Consider the following 26,000-nt stretch of genomic DNA (forward strand, 5'->3'; position numbering starts at 1 on the left):
AATTATGCCAGTAGTGTTTGATTTCTTGGTCAAATTTTGAAATTTGTTGCCAGTCTGGTCTAGCATCTCCCTCCACCCACTGTTTAACTTGTTTAAGGATGTCATCATTATCTTGTGCTTTACTTATGTCAGAAAGGTCTGTAATCTCATTTTGGTCATCATTCTGTACTCTTTCCACTGTTGGAGTGGAGTCATTAGTGATGGAGGCAGTAGTTACCGTAATTTCTGCTGACTTTAATGGAGATTTTTCTTCAATTCTACTACAATATGGGCAGTATTTTTCAACACAAGGACGTCGACTCAGGGCATCACAGTTGCTGTGTATACGACCAGGTCTGTGTTCTATCTGAAATTTGTAGTTTCCTAGTATCTCGAGCCATCGGGCTAATTGTCCTTCACATATCTTAAAGTTTAATAACCACTGTAGGGATCCATGGTCTGTCCGAATTTTGAATGTAGTTCCATACAGGAAGTGATGGTAATGTTTAACTGCTTCTACAATTGCTAGCAATTCTTTACGTGTAGTACAGTAGTTCCGTTCTGTTCTTGAAAAGCATTTGGAAAAATAGCTGATTACTTTCTCAGTATTGTCTTGTATTTGGCTAAGCACAGCCCCTGCCGCAACATTCGAGGCATCAGTATCAAGGAGAAAGGGTAAGGTTTCATTAGGAAAGGCTAGTATTGGTGTACTACATAGCTTAGTTTTCAGTTCTCTGAAGGCTGTCTCTGCTGCATCATCCCACACAAAAGGTTGGTTAGCTTCTGTAAGTTTGTACAATGGTTTGGCAATAGTAGCAAATTGGAACACCATTTTCCTGTAATATCCGCAAAGGCCTAGCCAAGAACGCAGTTGGCGGACATTTTGAGGTCTTGGCCATTCTCTGATTACTGTTGTTTTCTTAGGGCAAGGTTCAATTCCCTGTTCATTTGATGGCCTAGAAAGCTAAGTACCTTTTGGAAGAAATGACATTTTGATGGGCTAAGTTTCAGGTTTGCTTCACGTATTCTTTCGAACATTTGTCTCAAATGTGCTAGGTGGTCAAGAAAGGTTTTTGAGTGACATAGCAAGTCATCTAGATATATCAAACAGATTTTATATGTCAATCCATGTAGTACCTTTTCCATCAATCTTTCAAATACTGCTGGGGATGTAGCCATACCAAATGGCATGACCTTCCACTGATATGTCTCTCCTACTATGCTGAAAGCTGTCTTAGGTCTGTCTGTTTTATTTATGGAAATTTGGTGGTAAGCTGATCTGCAATCCATAGAAGAGAAGAATTTACTTCCACCTAACGATTCAATGGATTGGTCTATTTTAGGTAAGGGATGAGCATCAAACTTCACTCTCGCATTGACTTTCCTAAAATCTATACAAAATCTAACGGATTTGCCGTCTGGCTTTGGAATTAATACAACTGGACTGAGCCATGGAGATTGGGAGGGTTCAATTAAATTTTGGTTTAGTAATTTATGTATTTCTTTCTCAGCCGTCTCGCGTTTTGCTAGCGGAAGACGATAAGGTGGGGTTCTTACTGGTAGGTTATCTCCAGTATCAATAGTGTATTCCACAAGGTCTGTATGTCCTATATCTTCCTCGGATTTAGAGAAGATATCTTGAAATTCTATTAGAAGTTCTTTAAACATCTTTTGCTGATCTTCAGATATGTTCTCGGTAGATTTCTGGAAACATTCAGTTAAATGATCTGGTAGTTCATTTGGTTTTTGATTTGTAGGTGAAGATCGAGTGTGAACAGTAGCAGAATTTACAGGCTTACTTTCAGGTATCTGAGTGCCTTCTAGAACAGCAACTATTGTGTCTTTATGGAGCAGTATAGGTATGGACTCAAAGTTGGCTACTCTCATAGGTATCAATCCTTGTCTTGGTTGTACTAATGCACGAGCTACTAGGATGTCATGATTTTCAACAAAGGTTTGGCTGACTTCCACAATACCTGTTTGATTTTGATTATATGGGTCAGTGGTTCTACCTGTGACTATCATTTCAGAATCTGGAGGTATTTCTATATCTTCTATCAATGCTACCCGGCTCATATGGACTTCACGTTCATTTGAAAAACAATAAAGGTTTTCCCCATTTAAATTCATGATTTGTTTGCTTAATAGTAAATCACATTTCTGGGATAGGATAAAATCTCTACCTAATATGAAGTCATTTCTTATTTCTGCTAATAAGACCCATATTTCAAATGTTTGGTTCCCTATTTGTAGCTTAATTTTGGCTTTCCCTTGGAAAGGGGCGGTTTCACCGGTAACTCCTAATAAGTTGGCATTTACAGGTAATATTTCAGGTTTACAGGAACTAGGCCATTTCTCTAGTATACTACTTCTTAAGATGGTGGCATTAGACCCTGTGTCAATTAGCATAGTTATAGGTTGATTTTGTACATAAGCTGGCATAAAAAATCCTTCGGTTTCTACATTTTGGCATTTATCTAATATCTCTGGCCCCTGTTGTGGTAGGTTGGTCGTCCTGCGGGCCTCCAGAATGACCTTCTCTCGTTTCCCGAGTTAGTACTGGATGAGTGATTGTAATTTTGTGTTGTGTCGTTGGGTTGTTGTGGAGTTCGGTTGTTTTGTGATTCATTGTTTGGCATCCTGTAGTTATTCTGGTGTCTTTGATATCCCTGGTTTTGTCTGTCTTCGTTGTAGTGATCTGTACTAGTCCTGTTGTTCTGTGTTAGCTGGTATCTGTGATCTGACTGAGTATAATTTCTAGGAGGAGCTGTAGGGTAATTTCTTCTCTGTGAGGGTGGGTAGGTAGGTTTGGGTTTTGACTGTCTCTTGAAACTCTGAAATTCTTGGATTAAAGCATTTAAAGACTCATTTAATGATTCAAATTTCTTGTCCTCTTCAGTTTTATCATCAGTGTCAGATTCCCTTTTAGCTGTGGACACATTTATGTTCATATTCCTTTGCTTTTCTGCTATTCTGTAGGCTTCCCATCTAGTGGCTGTTTGCTCGGCCTCGGACAGAGTCTTTGGATTGGCTTCTCTTAGTCGTAGTCTTAGGTCGGAATCTGTCAAAGCATCCATAAAATGATCCATGGCAATGGATTCTATTACCTCAAAGGGAACATTAGGGTAGGCTAATTGACTCATTTTCTTAATATACATTAGTGTCAATTTCTTTGAGTAATAATTTCATTGTCCTCACATCTTTTCTTTCTTTTCTAGTTTTAACTTTCAACTCCGTTTTTTTCTTAGCTCACCTGTCACATAGTGACAAGGTGAGCTTTTATGATCACCTGTCGTCCGTCGTTTGTGCGTGCGTGCGTCCGTCCGTCAACAATTTCTTGCCTGCACGGTAGTGGTTCCATTTATGACTTTATTTTAACCAAACTTGCACACAACTTGTATAGCCATAAAATCTTGGTTCCTTTCTTGAACTTGCAAGATTTCATTATGGGTTCCAGAATGATGGTCCCTGAAAGGGCCAGAATTAGCTATTTTGACCTTGTCTGCACAATAGCAGCTTCATTTATAATTTTATTAGCTCTTCTGTCACATTTTGTGACTACCCTTCGTCCGTCGCCCGTCGTCAGTCCGTTGGTGCGTCCGTGCGTGCGTGTGTCCGTCAACAATTTCTTGTCTGCACGATAGAGGTTTCATTTATGATTTTATTTTAACCAAACTTCCACACATTTTGTATCACCATGAGATCTCGATTCCTTTACTGAACTGGCCAGATCCTATTATGGGTTCCAGTGTAATGGCTCCTGAAAGGGCAAAAATTTGCTATTTTGACCTTGTCTGCACAATAGCAGCTTTATTTATGATTTGATTTTTACCAAACTGGCACACAACTTGTATCACCATAAGATCTTGGTTCCTTTCTTGAACTGGCCAGATTCCATTATGGGTTCCAGAGTTATGGCCCCTAGAAGGGCCAAAATTAGCTATTTTGACCTTGTCTGCACAATAACAGCTTCATTTATGATTTTATTTTAACCAAACTTGCACACAACTTGTATCACCATAAAATCTTGGTTCCTTTTTATGAACTGGCGAGATTTCTTTATGGGTTCTAGAGTGATGGCCCCTGAAAGGACCAGAATTAGCTATTTTGACCTTGTCTGCACAATAGCAGCTTCATTTATGATTTGAATTTAATCAAACTTGCACAAAACTTGTGTCACCATAAGATCTTGGATTTTTTATCGAACCGGCCAGATCCCATAATGGGTTCCAGAGTTATGGCCCCTGAAAGGGCCAAAATTAGCTATTTTGACCTTGTCTGAACAATAGCAGCTTCATTTATAATTTGATTTTAACCAAACTTGCTCACAATTTGTATCACTACAAGATCTTGGTTCCTTTTATGAACTGGCCAGATTCCATCATGGGTTCCAGAGTTGTGGCCCCTTAAAGGTCCAAAAGTGGATATTTTGGCTTTTGCAGCCATATAGAGACTTCTTTTATGGTTTTATTTGATACAAACTTCCAAAATATCTTCAACAACAAAAATCTTGGATTCCATGACAAATCAGATCCAATCGTAGGTTCCAGAGTTATTTTATATCTGATTACCTCCCCTGATTGTAATCAAAATGGATTTATATCAGCAAGTACTTATAGGACTTATTTGAAATGTCATTATTGTCATTAGTTGGACTGAGCCAATCAGGGTAGATAACTATGGACTGATTTTATGTCAAATTACCTCCCTTTATTTCAAATTAAAATGGGTATATCTCCGTAACTAATGAAGATACTGATCTGAAATTTCATTTATGTCAACAGAATTATTTGGCAGATGCTTCATTTGTTCACTTACAATATTTTTTTAATTACTTCCCTTTTACGTTACTATAAATAGCTTAATTTTAGTAACTTTTTTATTATTGGCCGTAGGGAAAAACCGAGACCACTTTTCTGTGGTACAATATGGATGGTACCTCCAATTTTTAGTCGTATTTTGACATATCTGTACCTTGTAAGATTTTTTTTTCTTTTTGGTTAAATTTCTTCCCTTTGTTGTTACTGCATACATGTCCTTTGGACTTAGATATTTTTTCTTGTCCTCAAGTGCAATGATAACAGGTGAGCGATATAGGGCCATCATGGCCCTCTTGTTTTTATTTTACAACATGTAATATTTATACTGGAAGCATGTGAGCTTATTCTATTCATCAAAATGCATTACGAAGCCGCATCACCAAATAAATGTGGTGTACGAATGCACCTAAGTTGGATAAACTAAATGTACGCTCAAAATGATTGGGTTTAGATTTATTGTGTACATATATTTCGCACTGCCAGGGCTATTTTTCGTATTTAAAAGGTATATTTGTTGACATTCAGGGGATTTCAAATCAGAAATTGTAAGTTGAATAATAGCACATTCAATTTATTTTGAGTCACCTCAGAGATTTGCTGGAAATTATTTTCCTATGTTACAGGTATTGCATTCTGTTTTAGTTTTGCCTTTTACTTGATTTCTCAATTATTTGTTTTTTGTTTATATTTTTTCCAGTACAAACATGCAATGTTACAAGAAAGACTTCAGACTAACGCTATATTAGAAAGGCCAGTGGAAACGAAAGGATTTATCATCTTCGCCTTAAAAATCTCAATTTAAAGCAACAAAACGTCTATGCCAACACAAATCTCCTCTAAACACAGTTCAACTCCTTTCTCCAGTGAAACAACAGCACAATTTCAGTAAACAATTCGCCAACAGCTTATAAAGTTTCAGTCTTCAATGTTAGTAAAATTATATGATTAAATTTTTCAGACCTACGCTGACGGGTAAATTTTATCATCACTGTAGAATCCTCGATATAATACGGAATTGATTTTTTTCTAAATGGTAAATCACATCCTTTTCAAGTCATATGAATGTACAGCAAATTGCGCGGAGGTGCTCACTGAATATTCTTTAGATTCTACGACGGTATTTCGCCTTCAACCTAATACACATGTCTTCAATTTTTTCAATGCCTGTCATTACCATTGACATGCTGCATTGGACTTTTAACTTGGATTTTCTACTTTCAACTTCCCTATTTCAAGTTTTCTTACTTCTAACTCCAGTACCATTAGCCTTATTTTTAGTTCTTTTGGTAACAACTTTGATATTTATTTGCGCCGATTTTGACTCTTGAAACTCCAGAAAGGTTATATTTAGACATCATTTCGTGAGTAGAAAATGTTATTACGTCATTAATGTAGTAGAAATGATATAAATGAAATAGACTGATACCTTCTTGTATATACATACATGCATATTTACTTGTAAAATAAATTTATATTGCTTATGCAGTAATAACGTCAAAATATTACTATTGCAACGTCATTTTATGTGTAACGCCGCGGGTCACTTAGTCTAATTATTTGACGTTACGTCATAGTATTTTCTAACAGTTTGAATCCATCTAAAATTCCGTTTGATATGTTAACGTCAAACTTATAGTCTGGGAGCGATAAGTAATATGAAATAAGGCACTGCCTCAATCGGGAATCGCTTTCTCTTGGATAGTCGCGCCCACCGGAGAGGTATATTTATTTATATGAACTGTGCTCACGAGGTGCTTTTATTTACAAGCACACTACGCGTATATACCATATTCGTATTCGTACTGATGTGCAAGACGTTGCGATTCGGACAAATTATGTGGACGCTTATTAGGCACAAGGAAAAAAATCCGAAGTCAGACTCTCTGTGCACGTGCCGGAAGTACACAAATTTTGATTTGATAGTATTATATCTCATTCGGTATATCGCTTTGTTACCGTAGAGGGATCGATCCCGATTTTCGTCGCTTTGAAGTTTGATAGCACAATCCTTATTTATTTTAACTTTAAGAGTGCAATATTATTCCGCGAAAGACCGAGTGCACATTTCTTGATGCAAATCTAATATTTTTTTATTACATACGCATCTAAAAATTTGTTATTAAGCCTGAGTGAAATTGAAAATAGCGTTGTTAAAGAGGTTTTGAATGACACGGCATACATAAAACTGGCGTCACAAATGACGTCACACACCAGATATGAAATAAGAATATCAGTATGGAAAAATATTGACGTTTCAGGTTCCATTGAATCTTAACGGAGTTTTTAAATGAGTATGTAATAAAAGCCAATACAAAGCTCATCTGACCCAATATAACAAAATCAGGGCCACTATGAAATCACCAGGGCCGGTACGATAAACAGTGTCAGTACCGGGGATTTAAGCATTTAGAATATAACGACATATTCATACCCGCACGAAAAATCCAAAGATAAATTTGTCGCCCTCTAAACGTCGGTTTTTTTTCGTAGAACGTATCGTGTTTGTCACCCCGGAACACGAATCATAAAACACACGATAACCCGACAAGAAGATCTAATGTGTTTGTCGAGTACTCGTGTTGTCGAGTTTTCTTTCGCCTCGCCAACACGACATGACAGAAATCAGCCAGCATACAGAACGCTGATCGAAGGAGGAAAATAGGTATACAGTACAGTACAGAATTTGTAAAGTGTTTAATTATTTTAGGTTATTAGATTTGTATCGTGAAATATGCATGAGTTCTGCAGCGGAAATAATGCGCGACTTCAGGGGCGCAATATTATTCCGCGAAAGAACGATATCAGATAAACGAAAGATAAACTGGATTATAAAGAAACCGGTCAATTTTAGCGTTTCATTTCATTCAATTTTCCTATATTTTCCCCCAGTTAAGTAGTATTTATTTCAAAAAGATAATCCCAGGTACATGTTAAATTCTAAAAGAGTTATGGGATATTACAAAATTAACTGTTGTTTCCAAGAAGGATAAATTTTTGACATTCTAACGCACATTCATGATACGAATATGCTGTCACGTGAAATCTGTAATTGCACAATTCCTTTGTTATGGCATATTTTCCAAAGCCAAGTTTACATAAGTCATATGCTAGACACTTTTTCATTTCCTCACATACGCGAAAAGGAGTTATCACTAGAATATTTTGTTTCATTGTAGAATGTTCTTCTTTGTCACTTGATCATTTTATACTATGGAGACATTCTTGTGTTCCGCATGATTGTTCAGTGATATGTACAACCATATCTTCCTCTGGGCTAGCAAAATGCATACTTATGCTGTTTATTGCCTCTCGCTTCAAATGTTCATGTTGCTGATCGTTAAATTTGTTTCTAAGAGCGTCAGATCGTTAACGATTCTGTACTGAATGGTAATTTTCTAATCTATTTACCAGGGATGGAACGTCAAAATACATTGCTACGTCATAGACATCTGCCGCCATTTCTGCTGGCGGAAGGGAGCCTAATCGTAGAAAATTCAATATGTACTGGATCATTTTCCCATCACAATCGATAAAATAACAATTGTTCGTGTCCTTGCTGATAGCATGACGTCCACTGAACATGGCGGCCAGCATACTTGCGGAATCCTTTGTCAAGGTCGCGTACGTAGTTCTGATATGTTTTCCGCCCACATTGAGTTCAATAATATCCGGAAACTGCAATTATATATGTGCAACCTTCACTGCTGTTCACATTGAACAAAATTCTTCAATTATGTGGTTTTATTAAAGAAGAATAAGATCATCTTAAAAACCCCAATTTGCGAAACATCAGCTCTACGATTTCTACACTTATTGTCGCTGAAGGAACACGTATGAATTGCTCATATAGCGTTACCCTCTCCATGTGCGTGCATGCGTGAGTTCGTGTGCGCTTGTTACTTTAATATATATAAATGATCAATGTAAAAGCAAGCAAATTCAGGCCATTAGTATTCCTCGCGTTATGGGATAAAGATTAAACCATTAACAAGCAATCTCTGCCCAAGTTTATCAAACGTGCAGAACTTCCTTAAGTAAAAACATTTTTATATTTTAAGAACAATCGCATTACTGACTTTGATCCAAGCAGAACCTTGGTGTCTGCATTACAAAGTGTGAAGTTTTATGTCACATTCCTAGCTGAAAGTACAAACGTAAGATATTACTTTTCTGTTTTATTTAGACTGTTTTAGTCTTTGACAAGTGAAATCCAATTACAACTGAACTTTTGTCTTCACGAAAATTACAGATATGCCATGTTTGGCTACATTTCACCTAATTATCAAGTTTGGTCTACTTATCTGAGTCCTAACTGACGGTGATACTGACCTAAACACAAGAACAATAAAGTCTTGGACTCCATGGAAGCTTTACTGAAGTTATTGAGCAGAAACTTTTTCTATTTTAAGTGATGGCGTCCTTGGCCTTAACCCAAGTGACGAGATCATGTAACCAAATCTCAAAGAAAGCCGTACATATGCACTTAGCTTGGTTGCAATATCTCGCAGCAAAACAGACCTGCGTCATTTGCTAAGAAATACCATATAGTAAACACAATCTTAGTTCTGAGAGCCATTACTCTTGTGTTCCTCATGCAATTTCAGCCAATCATGCAGGGCAGCATTGTTCCATTAATAGCTGACATAACATCTCCTATTTATTGAAATACCTAACAATTTTGTGTATGGTACAATTTTAAAACAACATCTGATGCATGCAGCTTGAATGTATATCATCATTTCAATATTTAGTGGGATGTTTCTTCAGATTGTATCACATATAAAGAGTCAGACGAAGGCTTTTTGAAACAGCAGCCATACGAAAACAAACAAATTTTGATGAGCCTGGGAACAGATATTAGGATGTTTATCTTTCTAATGGAACAAGTTAATAATACTTGTTAATCTTGTAAAGATTCCGTTCAATAACAAAGCAACAAACAAAACGGTGGAGGTATATAATAAAAGGGTCATTATAACAGTAGCTAGATCTGGGATTTTGTTTTCTACACTCGTGGATTTTGCAAGGTTGGATCACATTGCATCCGAGATCGGGCTACTATTATAATAACCCTATTATATGAATGCTTGAAATGCGGACACTATCTGCGAAATTAACAAACAACTCACAAGAAAAGATTAATGAATGCCATCATCTACAAAGAACGATGGAGTTGGCTCCAATCACGATTGCTTCCGAGACTGGCAATCAATTCTGTTCCGGGCTATTTCCATTGCAGTGTAATCGTCGGAATAATAACGCCATGGATCACGTGGAAGAATCTGAGACCAAATAATTCATTATGCACTTGAAGTTGTCATCGATGAACTTGATTATATCAGTTTATTAATGAGTGACTTTCGCTTCAATACGCCAAAAATGCTTCGAAAATCTCTAATACTTCTCAATGTTTTTAAATTACTGTTAACATTCATTAGGAATAAACCGCAATATCTTTGCCACCAAAGGTCATCAAACTTAAAGAAAGTTTACACGGTCAGGCCTACAATTGTTTGCTTAATGATAGACTATCCAGTGCGCCAGTCTGCCAAACTTTTAATGTGCCTAGAACAACTTTGTTTAATTTACTCACAAAGTAACAATAAGCGCATAGCAGCATTCCAAAAGTAAATCAGATAAATGTGCCCGAGCATAATGCAGACCATAGACAGCTATGTCAAACGTGGCAGTGTATAAAAGGTTGTTCTGTTTTAATACTGTAACGTTTCCTAGAATAGCTGCGCAGTTGCCGCTCTACGAATGCGATGCAAATGTACCATTATCAAGCTACAGATTGTTCAAACATTTCTTCAACACAGCAGTGAAATGGTATATCGTGTTACACTGAAAGTTCTTTTTCAGTAATATAATGCCTAAAACGTCAGAAAATAAATTCATCTTACACTGAAACCCGTTTGTATTAACGTAGTAACGCGCCGTACAGCGCGATAAAACTCTTAATTGATAACCCACAAAAATGCAATGATAATTTGCTCTAAGCCAATTGCAAACCATAGATTATTTTAAACGTTCAAAACAGTTAAGCCCTGTACTATAAGCATCAATAGTATTTTCTGTAAATGAAGCGTCACATCGTATACCATCGACCGAAAACGTTTGGTAACTTCTTGGGTTCTTCTTTTGCGTCTGGAGCCTGCTGCTGGAAACGCTCACATGCATACAAGAAATTGAATCAACAATGGAGTTTAAATGTGAAGAAATATGCATTGCTGTAAACACTCTGCTAAATTCCATTGCTAACAGTATCAGTACATAAGGTGTATGGCTACAACTAAAGTCTCATTATCTTTGCACAATAACTTATTCGTATTGCAACTGCTTTAAAGTTACAATCACACTGCCCCGGATGGACTTGCGGACGAGTTCCGGATAACACCGTATTTCATCCGTAGAACTCTAAACTCATTGGTAAATCATCCGGTGTATCCGTTCTAAAATCGGGGGCATCCGGGTGTAAAGTTTTCAACATGCTCAAAATTTTGCCACGGATAATATATCAGTAAGGAATCCGTAAAAATCTGTTACAGTACTGAAAAGATTGTAACAGATCTGTGGTGAAATAATACGAGCTATTACAGTTTTATTCCGTTTCTAATACAATTATTTAAGGTCCTGTTACAATTGATTTAGAGATTTATAACGTAATGAATCCGTCAAATCCATTTTTTCCTAACATATCCCGAGCGATCTGGGGATGGAAATCAGGAACTTATCCGCAATCCATCTTGGCCAGTGTGATCCGGGTCCGTTCCAAAGATGTAATATTTCTCATATTTTCGTCTCAAACGAAAAATGAACCACACCCAATGATAGAAGACACAACGCTAACCGTAAATAACTGAAAATTGCAACTATCAAACCGTATGTCTTCAATTTATGACACGCTATTAATTTAAAGCTCCCATTTCGGTGCGACACTACTGTAAACGCAAAGTATGATTTTTATAAAAACCTTAAAATTTTACGAAGAATTAGTTTCTGGTTATGACTGAAAGTATACTTACATTTCCAAATAATAAAATACGAAGAGCTATGTATAACTGTTTTATTGTTATAAAAATATTTCATATCACACAAATATAAAAACAGCATTATTCATTAAAAAGCATGATACACAAAGACAAAAATAGCAAAATGAAGCACAAGATAAATGCAGGTATCAGATTCCTTACTAAATATCAAGTAGCATGTGGATTTAAAAACAATAAAATGTAGGCTTTCGAAATGGCGACAAACAGGACTTACCCCAAAGATAATCGGAATAAATTACAGTCATTGTCGCACAACAGTTGCAGCAGAATATCTTTGACTTAGAAAAATGGTGAATAAAAATCATTATGTTGATCAAAAATGAACCAATTTTAAATTCGCTCTTGAACGAATAGTGAGTGCTTAAAGAAAAGTTTAAACTTAGATAATTATTGTTTGTATGGCATTAGAATTTAGGTTGCAAATGTTAACAAAATGTGGACTGACTTTTTGTATAATGTTACAAACTGTATCAATTATAAAACTAATGTGAGCATAAAGAAACAATATCGCTTCACTCTTTACGACATACCTAGAGTAGCGCTCTGAAATCATTATTGCTGACCCTATTTTTCTAGCATTCCAAGCACCAAATGAGTGGTAGCCAAAGTTCAAAACATATACATATGTTATTCATTGCTTCTATGGCAATTTGATTGATTTTCATTTAGATTATTCCGGTTTACAGAATTAATTGGCATTTGTCAGATCTGTCCCAATTTGTGAGATTAAATTCCCATATCTTAATTTCATATTTCAAGTCTAAATTGGACCGGGACATTAACTTTTAATTTGTCAGTTTCAGTTCCTATCCACCACATCAACTTACAATTATCAGATTAGTTTCAGTTTATCCGATCATTGTCCATTAATAGTATCAATATTAGATCTGAATGCTCTTGAAACCTTAACCGCCTTCAGAACTTTTTCTTTTATTGAAGACGTCCTTCTAACCACAATTCTATTTGTTGGATCAATGTCAAGTTTTGATGTATCAGTGACTATTTTAGCTTTAATAAGACCACTCATTATTGCATCTGTAATTGGGATTCTTTCTTTTGTTACATTATTAACATATACTCCTTCCTCAGCATCAAGCAATCCCATATCCATGGCTTCCTGGAATGGCACTTTGGTTTTGCGTTTTTGATCACATACAGCGTTTACTGCATATGTTTTTGTCTCTTCTTCTTCTCCCTGCTGTTCTTCACCATGGAATTCGGCTTTTACCAGACCGCTCTGTATAGCATCAGTGACAGATATTTCCTCCCCAGTTTCTGTCTTATAACAAGCGTTTATTTTGCTCAATATTCCTGAAATATATTGAGAAGACATTGCATTTATTGTTTTATCAACATGCTTATTTATGTATGTATCTTATGTCAGTATTCAAAGGTTTCAGAGACTGTAGTCATCTTGTTTGGCATAAAATTTGTTTGTTTTCGTGATAGTACACCGGACTGGGTAACCAAAAACCTGTTACAATTGCCGTTTCAAAACCCGACGGCAAAGACCGCTAGACCGTATTTCATAATGTATTGGGTATTTATGTGATATCTGTATTTCAAAGTTTTGCCGTTTAGAGCTTAAGGGATTCAGTTCTGAGATACTTTTACTTGCACCAAAGACCTGTGCTGAGCCGGGAGGTCAGGACCTATGACTTGGAATCACTTACTTCTTACCGCTGTGAGTTAGAAACTAGTTCGGTGTAGACAGTAGAACTCTTTCATATGAGCATGCCATCCAGCTTGTGCTGGTTATACCAAGGTGCCTACCCTTGCCTGAAATAATGCCCGGATCGTGGTTTCCTCCACCATCAAAAGATGGAAGTCGCTATATGATCTAAATTGTGGCGAAGTGACTTAATATTAACCAAACAGACAAACTTTAAAATGTCATCGCTTTTTATCTGTCAGAGATATTATTGAGAACATAAGCATAAAGTTTTATAATTTGATGGAAAAATATTTTTGCTTACCTTTTCTATACGCTGATTGCACCGAAATCTCCTTCTCAGTTTTTGGATCTATTACACTAAGAATTGTGTATGGCCTAGTTTCCACCGAAGTTTTGATTGTAATTATACCATATGAAGACTTCTCCTCACGAATCTTCTTCTGGGATTTGAACTCTACAACTATATCTCCCATAGCCATAGCCTCTTGAAGTGACACGCTCTCGCCCGTTACAATATTGACATACCGACCTGTAAATAGTAGGTCACATTTTCATAACCAACACAAATACGTTAAAATAACTGTTTGGCTTATTCACTCTTTATCTGTTTACAGAATTACAGAACTTACTTTCCAACAAACATAAGTGGATATTTTATTTCCTGAAATAAAAATGTTAAAGAATCTGAAAAAAATAAATGATTTCTTACTTTGCGTGTAATAAAATATTTTTTTTATCTATAAACTTTGAAGGATATGTTGATTCTCACTTACTTGACGCTTGATCAATAATTCCCGCCAAAACGGCCTCAGTAAGACTGATTTCCTCTTCTGTTCTTGGATCAGTGACTTTTTTAATGACGAAAGTATGGCGCACTTCCTCCGTGGAGCTAGTGACCTGATCCGTTGTCGTCTGCTGACGTTTTCTGATTTCCGTTAAGTCCGTTGAAGTTGACCAGTCTTCGTCTGCTTCTATAGACGCGGCGGATTGCAACAAATGACGGTCTTTATATTCCGATTCAGAAGGTCCATCTCTATCATCAAGACCCTGTAAGTGGAAAAGAAATCATTAATGAAATCTTGAAACACTAAGGTTTTAAATGCACTCCCCGTTTTCTTTTATGTGTTACTGCAGCATGTCTACTTTATTTCTAGTTGTATATGGGTTACCAAAATAATGACTCTTATTTCAGAAAGCTTAATTTAATTCAAATGTTAAAATACATTTAATTAACCTATCGACAGGAACAGACATAAGTGAGCAACTTCTTTTAATTTTTTTTATAAATTATCAACTTTAAAAAAGCCCCAGCAGTTAAATTAATCATCTGGCTTAAAAGTAAGTCCATCAAATTCTATTTCCTGATTGTTTCTATTTGTTTTTATCTCTAGGTTATAAATAAGAAATATAATATGTTGCAAAAAAACAACAACAACAAAACAATAATGTACTTGTCCATCATTTAGTTTTGATAGAGCATCAGATAAAGTGCTATCAGTTTTTTCTACAGATGTCGATGACATAACCTCTTTTACCATATCGTCTGTAAGTTTTGTTTTCGGCGTCTCATGTAAAGTAAGGGCAGCTTCCGCTTTATATGTTTTCCCGCCATCCTTTGGCAACAACAAGTTTGTATCCCAGAATCTGTTGATAAAATGATTAACACGATTTCACTTGCCGAATTTCCTGTCAGATAACTGCTTTATTTGCAATACTTTGAAAACATAATTGGATAGTCTCCCTTTAAACAACTATAAAATTTGTACAACATTTTCCCTTGACAAAGTTTTTATCGCATGTTATCTAAAAAAGTTTGCATGTTGCATGTTGCATGTTACGTACTGATGCCCATACTGAGCTTGAGAAGAATGTTGATAAAGTACAAAAGTTTATGTATACTTCTTGTTTAGAATCACTACCTATATTGATAATTGTTGAATGTTTTATCATATGACTTGTTCAAAACTTATATATTAGAACTGAATAGAAAAGTTGAAAACCACAGATCGCCTAACACAACATAAATGAAAATGTTGCAAGCTAGGTTTGATTAAGCCTTGAGCAGAACTCAACATTTACACGTGTTATAAGTACTAGGACACCCGCAGATGTATTCATACGACGGTGCACATGGAACTTCACCGACACGCAGAATACAATTCCATGAAAAGCGACGTATGGTCCAAAGTTAAAATAATGGCTTTGTCCTAAACGAGAAATCAATGGGTTGACCTAAACAAACTGGAATTTAGAGTAGAGATCTAAGGTTATGGAGCCCGCATACAAAAGACAAATGTTAAAAAACAGGCACCACATTCAAGGGGTGATTAAACAATACCCAAAGCTACTAAAGCGGTTGCCACCACTTCTAACACCCTGCCGATATTTTCATCGGGTAATATCTTTTGCATACAAAAACTACGATCATGACATTTTTTCACACATTTAGAAAAATATGTTGTCAATCAAGTACTGAAATTTCAACAAGCAAATTCAATGAATTGGTATCCCCCGCCAAGGCAACAACTTCAAATGTTCACGGAAAAAAATGAAAGAAGTTTAATGAAATTCTACCAACTGGTTGGTTTGTTATGTACAGTTCTGTGGATTTTTTAACAATTAAAGGGCAATAATTCTAAGGGAAACTGAATCCAAAAAAGAAAAGAAATTGACGAGCATCATCGTGGTATGCTGGTTCATGTTTATTTCAAGTTTTTTTTATGAAATTCTATCTGATGGTTACTGAGAAACTGCTGCAGATGGACATTTTTGGGCATTTTTCATTGAATAAAGGGCAATAACTCTAAGGAAAATTGACCAATCCAAAAAAAACTTGACAGGCATCATCGCAGTATGTTGGTTCACGTTTATTTCAAGTTTCATGAAATTCTACCGGCTAGTTACTGAGAAATGGCTGCGGACGGACGGACCGGCGGAAGCACGCACACACGGACGGACGGACGGACAACGCCATTTCAATACCCCCCTCCCGATTTCATCAGCGGGGGATAGTAAAATCGAGTAATGTTTTGGTATAAGTTTGTTTATCCTACCGTCTTACTTCTTAAACCACCTGTTATACATTCCTCTAATGTCCTTTTTGTAATATAGATATTGCCAAAATACCGAAGTGAGCGTTAGAAACTTCGGTTAGTATGTAAGTAAATGCTGGCTTGTTGATCTAAAGTTGAATCTTACCTTACGAAATGTGCAGTAGATTTATACTTCAGCTCGTCCCATTTATCGCATACAAGAATGTATTTTGGCTGCATGAGCACCTCAACGACAACCTTGTAGGTTTCCCAGTACGTCCAAAACTCCTGCAAGAGTAAAAAGAGATCTCACTAGACCTTGTTAGAATGCAAGTGGCAATGTTTCTGCACAGTTCAAATAGCTTTGTACAATACAAAATCATTCATGTAGCATAGAGCTATAAACTACTCGGTTCGTCACCAATTGAATTCAATGAACGCTTTACTTGGATTTTATATGAATTCTAAAGTACACTACCGTACCTTTTCAGTATTTGTTTATATCTTTTTTAACATTTTGCTAATTTGATACTGTGATAATCAAGTGACTATGGTGGCCGATTTCTGCAATTTCATGTCTCCGTTTTTTAGGGGCAAAGACACAAACACACTAGCACACAGTAATAACATAACATTGGAAATAGCATCGTAACATAAAAATGACAATACCTGGTAATGATTTAAAAGATCCTCAAGCATTCTAACTTGAATCACAACTTCTCCTGATGTACCGTTGTCTAGAAAAGAAAAGGTGTTGATACACATAGACTTGTAATAAATTGCATACTATTTTACGTGGAAAAAAGCTCCTGGAAAACGAAACTGATTTGAACAGATTTTACTGAATTCAACTCCCTACGCAAAATTGAAATAAATCCATTTAAAACGATAGTATCATCACTGATGATTATAGACTGCAGAAATGAAAAGTTGTTCAATTTCAGTATTTTCTTTAACATCTGACATTTTCAAAAGCTCCTATAAAATCCGTAGAGCAGCCTATATAACAGCTGAAGATTACATGATCTGACCTGTTGACAGGAAACACTATTAAGTCCTTATGTCAGTCAGAAAAGTGTAAGAACTCACGAGACGCGTTCTCGTCCTTTGCTTCTTCCAGGATAGTTCTCAGTCTTGAGATTCGTTCCTGCAAGTCTTCGAACCCTTCGTAACCGTCCCAGTTCTTTTCGAGTGTGGATTCTGTTGTCTTAAGGATTTTTAGTAGTTCATCCCTGTTGGCTTTTGGCATGCTCTGGATAGCTTTTATCTGACATAAGGAATAGGAGATTATATACACATCCTACGATGTTTAAGAAATGTATGGATTTTTTTTTTGTTTAAAAATCTTTCTAGTGGACATTATTATGTGAAGCTGACTCTGACTGGATCATTTTATCATGTCTTTGCTAAACTGGTTTAATGGACTTTTTGCGAAATTGTATGATGGAATATTGCAACTGGGACAGTTCTAAGAAATGTGTTTCCTCTGACAGTGTTTGGGTAAATTGGGTTATGCCAATCAGGGTAACAAACGGACATAGAACAACATAGATGCAGCAGAGAATTAACAGAAATTTAAAATAAATCATGGGTTCGGGTATTCCAGAGTAGTTAGCTGCACACTAATAACTACAAAGTACCTAAAAAGAAAGAAAGGGATTTAAAAATAGTTTGAATGAAAGTAAACGGTTGAAATTTTTAAACTTTATACCTGATCCTTCAGCAATGCAGAAAAAAAGAGTTTTCATATAACAAATATTGAAAATAATATAATATATACATAACCTTTACAGTATGTGTAAGTATATAAATTGTGATAGCTTCAGACATTATGTAGCAAAAATTATATTAATAAAATCTACCAGATTTGAATATTTGTATTTAACATTCTGTTTTACTGCAGTATTGATTTTAATATTGAAATTTAAATATTTAACGTCCTTGTATATTAAACATTTATTTATAGCAAAATAAATATGAGTTTCCCATCAACACATCCGCTTGATTATCAAAACATATTGAGCCGCGCCATGCGAAAACCAACATAGTGGGTTTGCGACCAGCATGGATCCAGACCAGTCTGCATATCCGCGCAGTCTAGTCAGGATCTATACTGTTCGCTAAAGGTTTCTCTAATTGCATAAGGCTTTGAAAGCGAACAGCATGGATCCAGACCAGACTGCGCGGATGCGCAGGCTGGTCTGGATCCATGCTGGTCGCAAATCCATTATGTTGGTTTTCTCATGGCACGGCTCAATTATACTGATTAAAATTAATTAGTCAACTCTCACTGTAAATACTATGTTTTTGCATAAGTATTTGTATCACGTCTGATTTCATAAATCTGCCCTATGTTTAATTACATGTACAGCATTATTCTGTTTTCTTCATAATAATCCTGATCAAAGTAGGTTTACCTTGTGTAACCCACTTAAATTTAAGATGGTCTGTTCGTGAAAAAACACATCAAAATTTACCTCCTCTGGTGTCCAGTCACGGAATATCGTCTGCATAAACGCTATCATTTGATACCCTAACCTCTTGGTGCTGGTGGTCCACAGACTCATTAACTGTATCCGAAGTCTGAAGAGGGTAATGTTTTGACAATCAATGAAGTCAAATCACTCAAATGTGCAAATGTTTCGCTGATTTATGTTTTGACACTGTGAACACATCTCGATTTTGGGTCCAATAGATAATTAATTACAATGTCTGTACAATATCAGATACTAGTAGTTGTTCTCAACATAAACGTCTACTGCAAGAATATAGAGTTTACAAAGATGGAGTAGAACTCTATACATCTTGTAAATTAACTGCATTCAAACATGCTCTTGAGCAGAACCATTGCTCGCCATTTTATGATACATCAACTTAGTTGTCGTATCATTCTAAAGTAAACATCGTTTTACAATTAGCCATAAAATGCCCTGCTCAAGACAAGTTGAAGAAAAACTAAGATTAATGCGGTCGTTACCAGGCCTCTGATAATCTAGGTAGGTGCACTAGGTAAAGCCTTGCTAGTGGAACCATCTTAGAACTGAATTACTAGCGGCACTGTAGGAATTCTTCATCCGTAATTTGTATTCTCAGAAAGTTTCCAGTGGATACTTGCGTAAGCCATGGGTTTATAGTCTCCTAATCGGTGTCCACTGATGAGCAGAATCACTGTCAGTACAATAGGAACTTGTTCAACATAATTCTTGACCAACCAATTTGCACCTTCAATTTATAATATCATACCTAAGTGCAGCGTCGATTGCCTCCCCTGTTGGACCATTAATTAGTAGGATAACGGCTGGCACAAAAGCAACTTGTTCTGCAGAATTCTTCACTTGCCATTTGCTTTTGTCTGAATTGTTCAACAAAGTCAACGTCTCTCCTTCCTGGAATTCGATCTGAAATAACAAAACATACAGTTCCTCCATAATGTTGGCATCATGCATATGATGTGGGACGGAACGATACTGAGTGGACTAATTTTTAGACTTTTCAAGCGAAAAAAAATTGTATCGAGATTAAAACCCAGAATCACCAAAAAAAATGGATTAAGCATGTGTTGTATCTTGAAGCTGTTGGTTCGAGATAAAGTACTCATTACTTCACAGGAGAGAGTGGTTATGCCCATCATGACACTTGAAACAGAAATGTTTGTAGAGATAAAACTAAGAGGCTAAATGACATTAAGGGTCTAGTTCAAAAACGTGCCATTTCGAAGTCTATGATTAACATGAGATCCAGTAAAAAAGTCTGCAATTACGTCAAACTAATTACCTCGTTTGTTTTGTAAGTTGTTAAAGCTAAAACTGGACAAGATCCTTTGATGATTGACGTCCTTTTATGTACGGGAACTATATCTCGTGCACGTGCAAACAGACTGTCCACCTTACCCTGCCATCGCAGGTAGGCCATAAGAGTATCCTGAAATGAAACAAATTCGTTTGTAATGTGAAATTTAATAATGCCTTAAAAGTCTGCACAAAATTGTGATATAGATAGTTTTCATGCTGACTTTAAATAAATACAGGTATAGTAAAACCTCTGTGAACAACACATCTGAAGAGCAAGCACTTCTCTTCGATGGCAGATATTTCCCCAATTCAATAAAATTCCTAGTAAATTACACTTTCCATTGCATCAACCTCAGTGCCACAAACACATTTTTTTATTCAAAGTGGTAAAACGTTTCGAAAATTCCATTTTCAGCAATTGTAGTTCAAAATGCAATGAAAAAAAAACATGTTGAATTACCTTCATCTCACTATTGATTGCGGACAAGTTTGAGCTGTCACCGTCCAACCTTTGTCTCGAAAATGTCAAATGCATGTTAGACATAATGTTGTTCATCCAGTAATCTACTTCCTCTACATCATGGAAAAACTGCAAAATGTTTTAATAATAACAGTTAAATAGAAGCAGTGCATAAGTTTGAACGCAACAAATTGAGCGTCAGCTGTACTTCTGTTGCTTATATGAGCCGTGCCATGGGAAAACCAACATAGTGGGTGTGCGACCAGCATGGATCCAGACCAGACTGCGCGGATGCGCAGTCTGGTCTGGATCCATGCTGTTCGCTAACAGTTTCTCCAATTCCAATAGGCTTTAAAAGCGAACAGCATGGAGCCTGACCAGACTGCGCGGATGCGCAGGCTGGTCTGGATCCATGCTGGTCGCACACCCACTATGTTGGTTTTCCCATGGCACGGCTCATATATAGAAATACAATGCGACTTTTGGGATAATTTACTTCTCAGTTATTCGATAAAAGAACTAAAACTTTTACAATTCGTTCCAAACAATTGACGTTTATGCCTTGATTTCCTTTAAACAAAATCTTTTTCTTTGCTAGCGACAATCAGATGTAAAATTTGACCGTTTAATCAACTATTCAATAGAAGTAAAATGAATTAGATTAACTCAGTCGCGCTCAATGTACAGGGTTTAACGTTGATTATTTTTGCACGACCTACCTCGTGATAAGCTCCAGCATTTGCTAAATGTACATGTGCACATTGCATAACTTCATCCACCCACCGCCACGACTGTCTGACACCGCTAACACAATTCTAAAATAATATATTTGAGATTTTAGTTTTAGAGGCTATCTACTGCTGATATTAAACTGTGGTTAAGGTTAAGGAATGAGTATTCTCTTCTATTGCACTGATAATGAAAATGTTAAACGGTAAGTTGAAAAACTGAAAAAAGGAAAGATTGGGTCCCAAGGAAAACACATTGTAAAATTATGCATATTTTCACCATGATAAAGAATATGACATGATACAGTGTGCATGATTCTGTTACAATAATTTTATCATCTCATGAGACAAAAATAACTTGACCATGACTATTTGAAATCAATTGACAGTTAACAGGCTACTACCACAATGAATTTTTTTGTTTTATTCTTTTTGATATAAGCAAGTAAACTTTTTATATTTGTACTTTTTAAAACTTTCACTTTGATTGTCATAATTATATTACCATTGTAGCCATTATTGTTCTGATCATTCTATTATTCATTCTGGATTATATTGATTCATGTTGAAGTGCTGTATATTTATAAGACTTAATAATTTTTTGTTATGATCTGATATAAATTTTCTTTCTTGTTCTGATATTTCAACTCTAGTTGCAACCGTTCTTAGAATTTATTCTCGATGACGAATTTACCTTTGTTGTTTTTGCCATGCTTTCGTTGCTGAGAGTGTTGTTCTCGGCTTTCTTTCTGTTGTTTATGGAAAGGTTGACCAGATGGACGGCTTTGTTGTCAAACTCTGTACTCAGACCCTACATTGGCAAAACAGAAAAGGTCGGAAATTTTAAATAGATATACAATATATTTAGAGAGACAAAGCGCATTTTTGTAAAAAAAAATCATGTAAAGTTTTCGGGAAAAAAAGCGTTCTTTTTTACCGAAAAACTCATTAATTTCTGCTGCATTTTCATTTAACAAGGCAACAAGCTTCTGAAGACAAAACACAGTTGTAACCTGACAGAGACTTCAACCTCTCGCCCCCGAGGTATAAATCATTATAATCAAACCTGAATATGGTCTTCCAAATTCGTTATTCCATTCATGACTTCGAAACAACTTGTCTTCTTGTCGGCTAGAGTCTGAAATAATGAATATAAATACCGTTCAAAGATTAGTACATTGATCTTGACTCATAATTTAATATTCAACCCAAAAACACATTTATTTCTCATTTTCAATAATCGGTGTTGATTTCTTTAACCTAATTCAATACAGATTGTTGCTGCACGCAAGTATATGGCCATGCCAAATATATGTTGAAGATCAGATCAAAGGAAAGTGTTGGATTTGACTACATGTATTGGTGTATAACATTATTTCAAATAAAGAAGTTTTTAGAAACACGAAGCAAATTCTAAAACGTTCTCTTATACAAATGATGTGCCTATTGTTTTCCAATGATTTTCATCCTTAACTGTTACATAAAAGATTGACGTAGCGTGTTACAAAATGTATAACGCATGTGTTTTAAGAGATCCATTACAATTTAGTAAACGTGCCGCGTCAACCAAATCTTGCCCTAAGATATTAGAGCAAAACAAATTGTACCGGACAAATATGTTAAATATTTCAGATAAACAATGTTGACGGCTGATTTTTGTCGAGTAATCAATTGGAAAAAATGCCATTAGCAAATAATCATAAACAACTTTATGGCTAAACGTGGGATTCTGTAGTATACAAATATAAATGTAACTATTTTTAAAAGTATTGTGCAATAAAACACTGAATTTATTCTCCTATCAAACAAACAAATAAAACCGTACCGACCTTGATATCTGAAACAATTAATCCATGAATAATTTGTACCGTATCATCTCCAGTAAAAGAATATTTTATGTTAAAAATGTCCTCAATGTTCATGAAGAACAGATGCAACTGTTTTTTTTTCTAGACTATTGTTGTACTTTTCCAAATTATGACAAATGCGGAACAGGCGGTAAATTAAATGATTTACAAGAAGATGTCAGTAAAAACTGTGACTTGAAGTTGTTAATGTCACTGTTGTATATATGACAACATTTGTTATATAGTCTAAATACAGGACATACATACACAGTGAGCTTGCAATTAAGTGAATATAAATAGATTTAAGGCAAAGCAATATAAAGTTAGTGATGTATGCATCATGTTTTGTTTATTAATGAAGAGCGACAGTAGAATAACGGAATGACGATAGTGGGTTTGTGGAATGATAGTAACTGTAAAATAATAATGAAATATTGCCATCCTACCATCGTACTATATCCCCTTCGCCAGCCTCTTATCCTACTAGCGATAGGCGAAGACATGAAATCTTAATACCTTCTTATGCTTATTACCATTTTGGATAATTCACATACTAAAGATGACGCTAAATAACTTCTTTCAGCTGGCCAATGCATTGATGCTGCACTGCACTAGTGCATGTGTTTAGATCATAACATAATCAGGTAGTTTTCATTTAACGACCCGAAAAAAGCTAAGGACAATTGTTACAAATTTTATATTCTTTCAACGGCAAAAGACATATACGTGTACACTTTACTCTAGTACGATTACTTATCAGATCATGCTGTAACTGCTTGTCATTTGAGGATGACTAAAACACTCTTTGCTCAGTGATATTTAACATCAAACTAATATACTCGGTTACTGCGACCGCTGATTACAGTAGGAAATTCGCAATATGCAAATATATGTACTAGAAAATTTCTAAAGATTTCATGTTGTCTTATAGACTAAACACATTATACTTGCAGCATTATATACCAGCTTCCGCAACATCAGACACTATTCTTTTCTTTTTTTTTGTACACAATATGAAACTATCTATTTGACTAACTTATATATGCTTCTTAATTGAGGAAATTAGTAATTGAGTTTAATGTATTTACATTTGTTATGCATTCATAATATTTTTTCAATGAAAAAAAAAAAGACAAAAGAATTACAGACCGAAAATATTCTTTTTGAGCAGCAGTCATGATAGATGGTGATTAAAGTCACTGATTGTTTTTTGCATCTACCTGTTTGTAACTTGATTAAGATGAGCATGTCAATTTAAGTAATTTAAGGAAAATGTTACCCTTATGACGTCAAGTGTTACAGTAACACTGCATCTTTCAGTATTAGCTTTCGATAAATGTTACACGTTTTGTCGTTACAATCATCGCTATTGTTACAATTTCAAAACGTATTCAGTTTAATTAACTTGTAGCAAATGTTATAACATTTGATATCGCTCAGGTTCGACTTTTGCAACTTATACAAAAACATTGATTGTAACGATAAAACGTTAGACAAAAAAGTGTGTATTGTATCATAAAGCGACTGTAAGATAATGGCTTTGTAGTTTTTCGACTCACAACGTAATAATGGTTTAACAATACCATAATGATTTTATTTGACTCAGTGAGTTTTTTTTAATATATATATATATGCCTAAATATTTATTTGGTTGTATATCCTGTGTGTCTGTTGGGTCTGATATTCATAAGTAAACACGCAGTTTAATAGGTCTCTTTGTGCAACGACAACCGGTATGATATCTTTGATTAATGTGTTTTATATATGCTCTAATTAGATGCCAGATAAACGTAACACATAAATTAGCATTTAATTTACCTGAACTGTTTGATATGTGCCATACAACGAACTCAATTCTTCATCTGTCAATGTCTACAAGTACAAAAGGTTTATTATTGCTAAATAAATGTATATTTCCTCATATCATAAGGCAATGGAACGTTTACACGAGAGTATTCTAGGATAGTCTAAGGTGGGACTTCAGTGCACAGGTTACACATGAGTACCTCGTATTGCTTTTCAAATCCCAGTAGGTTTTACTATAACCTATTCATTACATGTATATGTATATGCTATAACTGACTTGTTATTAAACTGTTCATGTGAGGAAGCCATCCAGCTCAATTGCGGAAGTCTGGAGTTTCTACTTCCGTGATGAAATAATGCACGTCGTGCAACGTGGCACCTTGGGGTATTCCTCCACCATCAAAGCTGGATAGTCACCGTGTGAATACTGTGTTGGTGCGACGTTAAACCCAACAAACACAACTGACTTATTTTACACATGATAATGTTTCGTAGTTCACTTTACGTATAGTCTTTAGATATATGACAAGTAAGTACGATTATCAGCGACGTTCATCTCAAACACAATTGTGCAGTAGACTGAAAATAAATGCTAATTTAAAAGTAATTTCCATAACTAACTAGGATTGACTTGATTTGTTAACACATCAAACTTATACAACAGCCTCTGCTTCTGTTGCAGTTTTATTCAGCGAACTCTTTGTGCTCATACAATAATGATATTCAAGGTTCAGTTGGTACTGCTTTTCTGTTGAAAATCATAACGTTCTTAGCAAATTACATATCTTTTCCTAATAAGACGAAGAATGT

General features: G+C 35.6%; 1 protein-coding gene across 10 annotated transcripts in view; it reads right to left on the reverse strand.

Moving 5' to 3' along the window:
- Nucleotides 1-11,850: 11,850 nt before the first annotated feature.
- Nucleotides 11,851-26,000, reverse strand: part of LOC123554321 (uncharacterized) — a 69,370-nt gene continuing 55,220 nt past the window's right edge. For 8 of the 10 annotated variants that reach the window (XM_053548214.1, XM_045344402.2, XM_053548216.1 and 5 more), the window contains exons 4-18: nucleotides 25,203-25,256; nucleotides 22,604-22,675; nucleotides 22,232-22,348; nucleotides 21,529-21,624; nucleotides 20,810-20,938; nucleotides 20,333-20,479; nucleotides 19,802-19,956; nucleotides 19,036-19,141; nucleotides 17,648-17,825; nucleotides 17,228-17,295; nucleotides 16,725-16,846; nucleotides 14,978-15,170; nucleotides 14,300-14,573; nucleotides 13,828-14,055; nucleotides 11,851-13,162 (exon numbers count right to left, since the gene is read on the reverse strand). In XM_053548214.1, the coding sequence (XP_053404189.1) occupies nucleotides 12,708-13,162; nucleotides 13,828-14,055; nucleotides 14,300-14,573; nucleotides 14,978-15,170; nucleotides 16,725-16,846; nucleotides 17,228-17,295; nucleotides 17,648-17,825; nucleotides 19,036-19,141; nucleotides 19,802-19,956; nucleotides 20,333-20,479; nucleotides 20,810-20,938; nucleotides 21,529-21,624; nucleotides 22,232-22,348; nucleotides 22,604-22,675; nucleotides 25,203-25,256 (2,394 nt within the window). In that variant the 3' untranslated portion in view covers nucleotides 11,851-12,707. Of the gene's footprint in view, nucleotides 13,163-13,827; nucleotides 14,056-14,299; nucleotides 14,574-14,977; nucleotides 15,171-16,724; nucleotides 16,847-17,227; nucleotides 17,296-17,647; nucleotides 17,826-19,035; nucleotides 19,142-19,801; nucleotides 19,957-20,332; nucleotides 20,480-20,809; nucleotides 20,939-21,528; nucleotides 21,625-22,231; nucleotides 22,349-22,603; nucleotides 22,676-23,366; nucleotides 23,610-25,202; nucleotides 25,257-26,000 lie in introns of those variants that run through there. The other 2 variants (XM_053548217.1, XM_045344403.2) reach the window with 2 other exon arrangements.

The sequence above is a fragment of the Mercenaria mercenaria genome, chromosome 7 (genome assembly GCF_021730395.1).
Source record: "Mercenaria mercenaria strain notata chromosome 7, MADL_Memer_1, whole genome shotgun sequence".
In the NCBI taxonomy this organism is placed as follows: domain Eukaryota; kingdom Metazoa; phylum Mollusca; class Bivalvia; order Venerida; family Veneridae; genus Mercenaria; species Mercenaria mercenaria.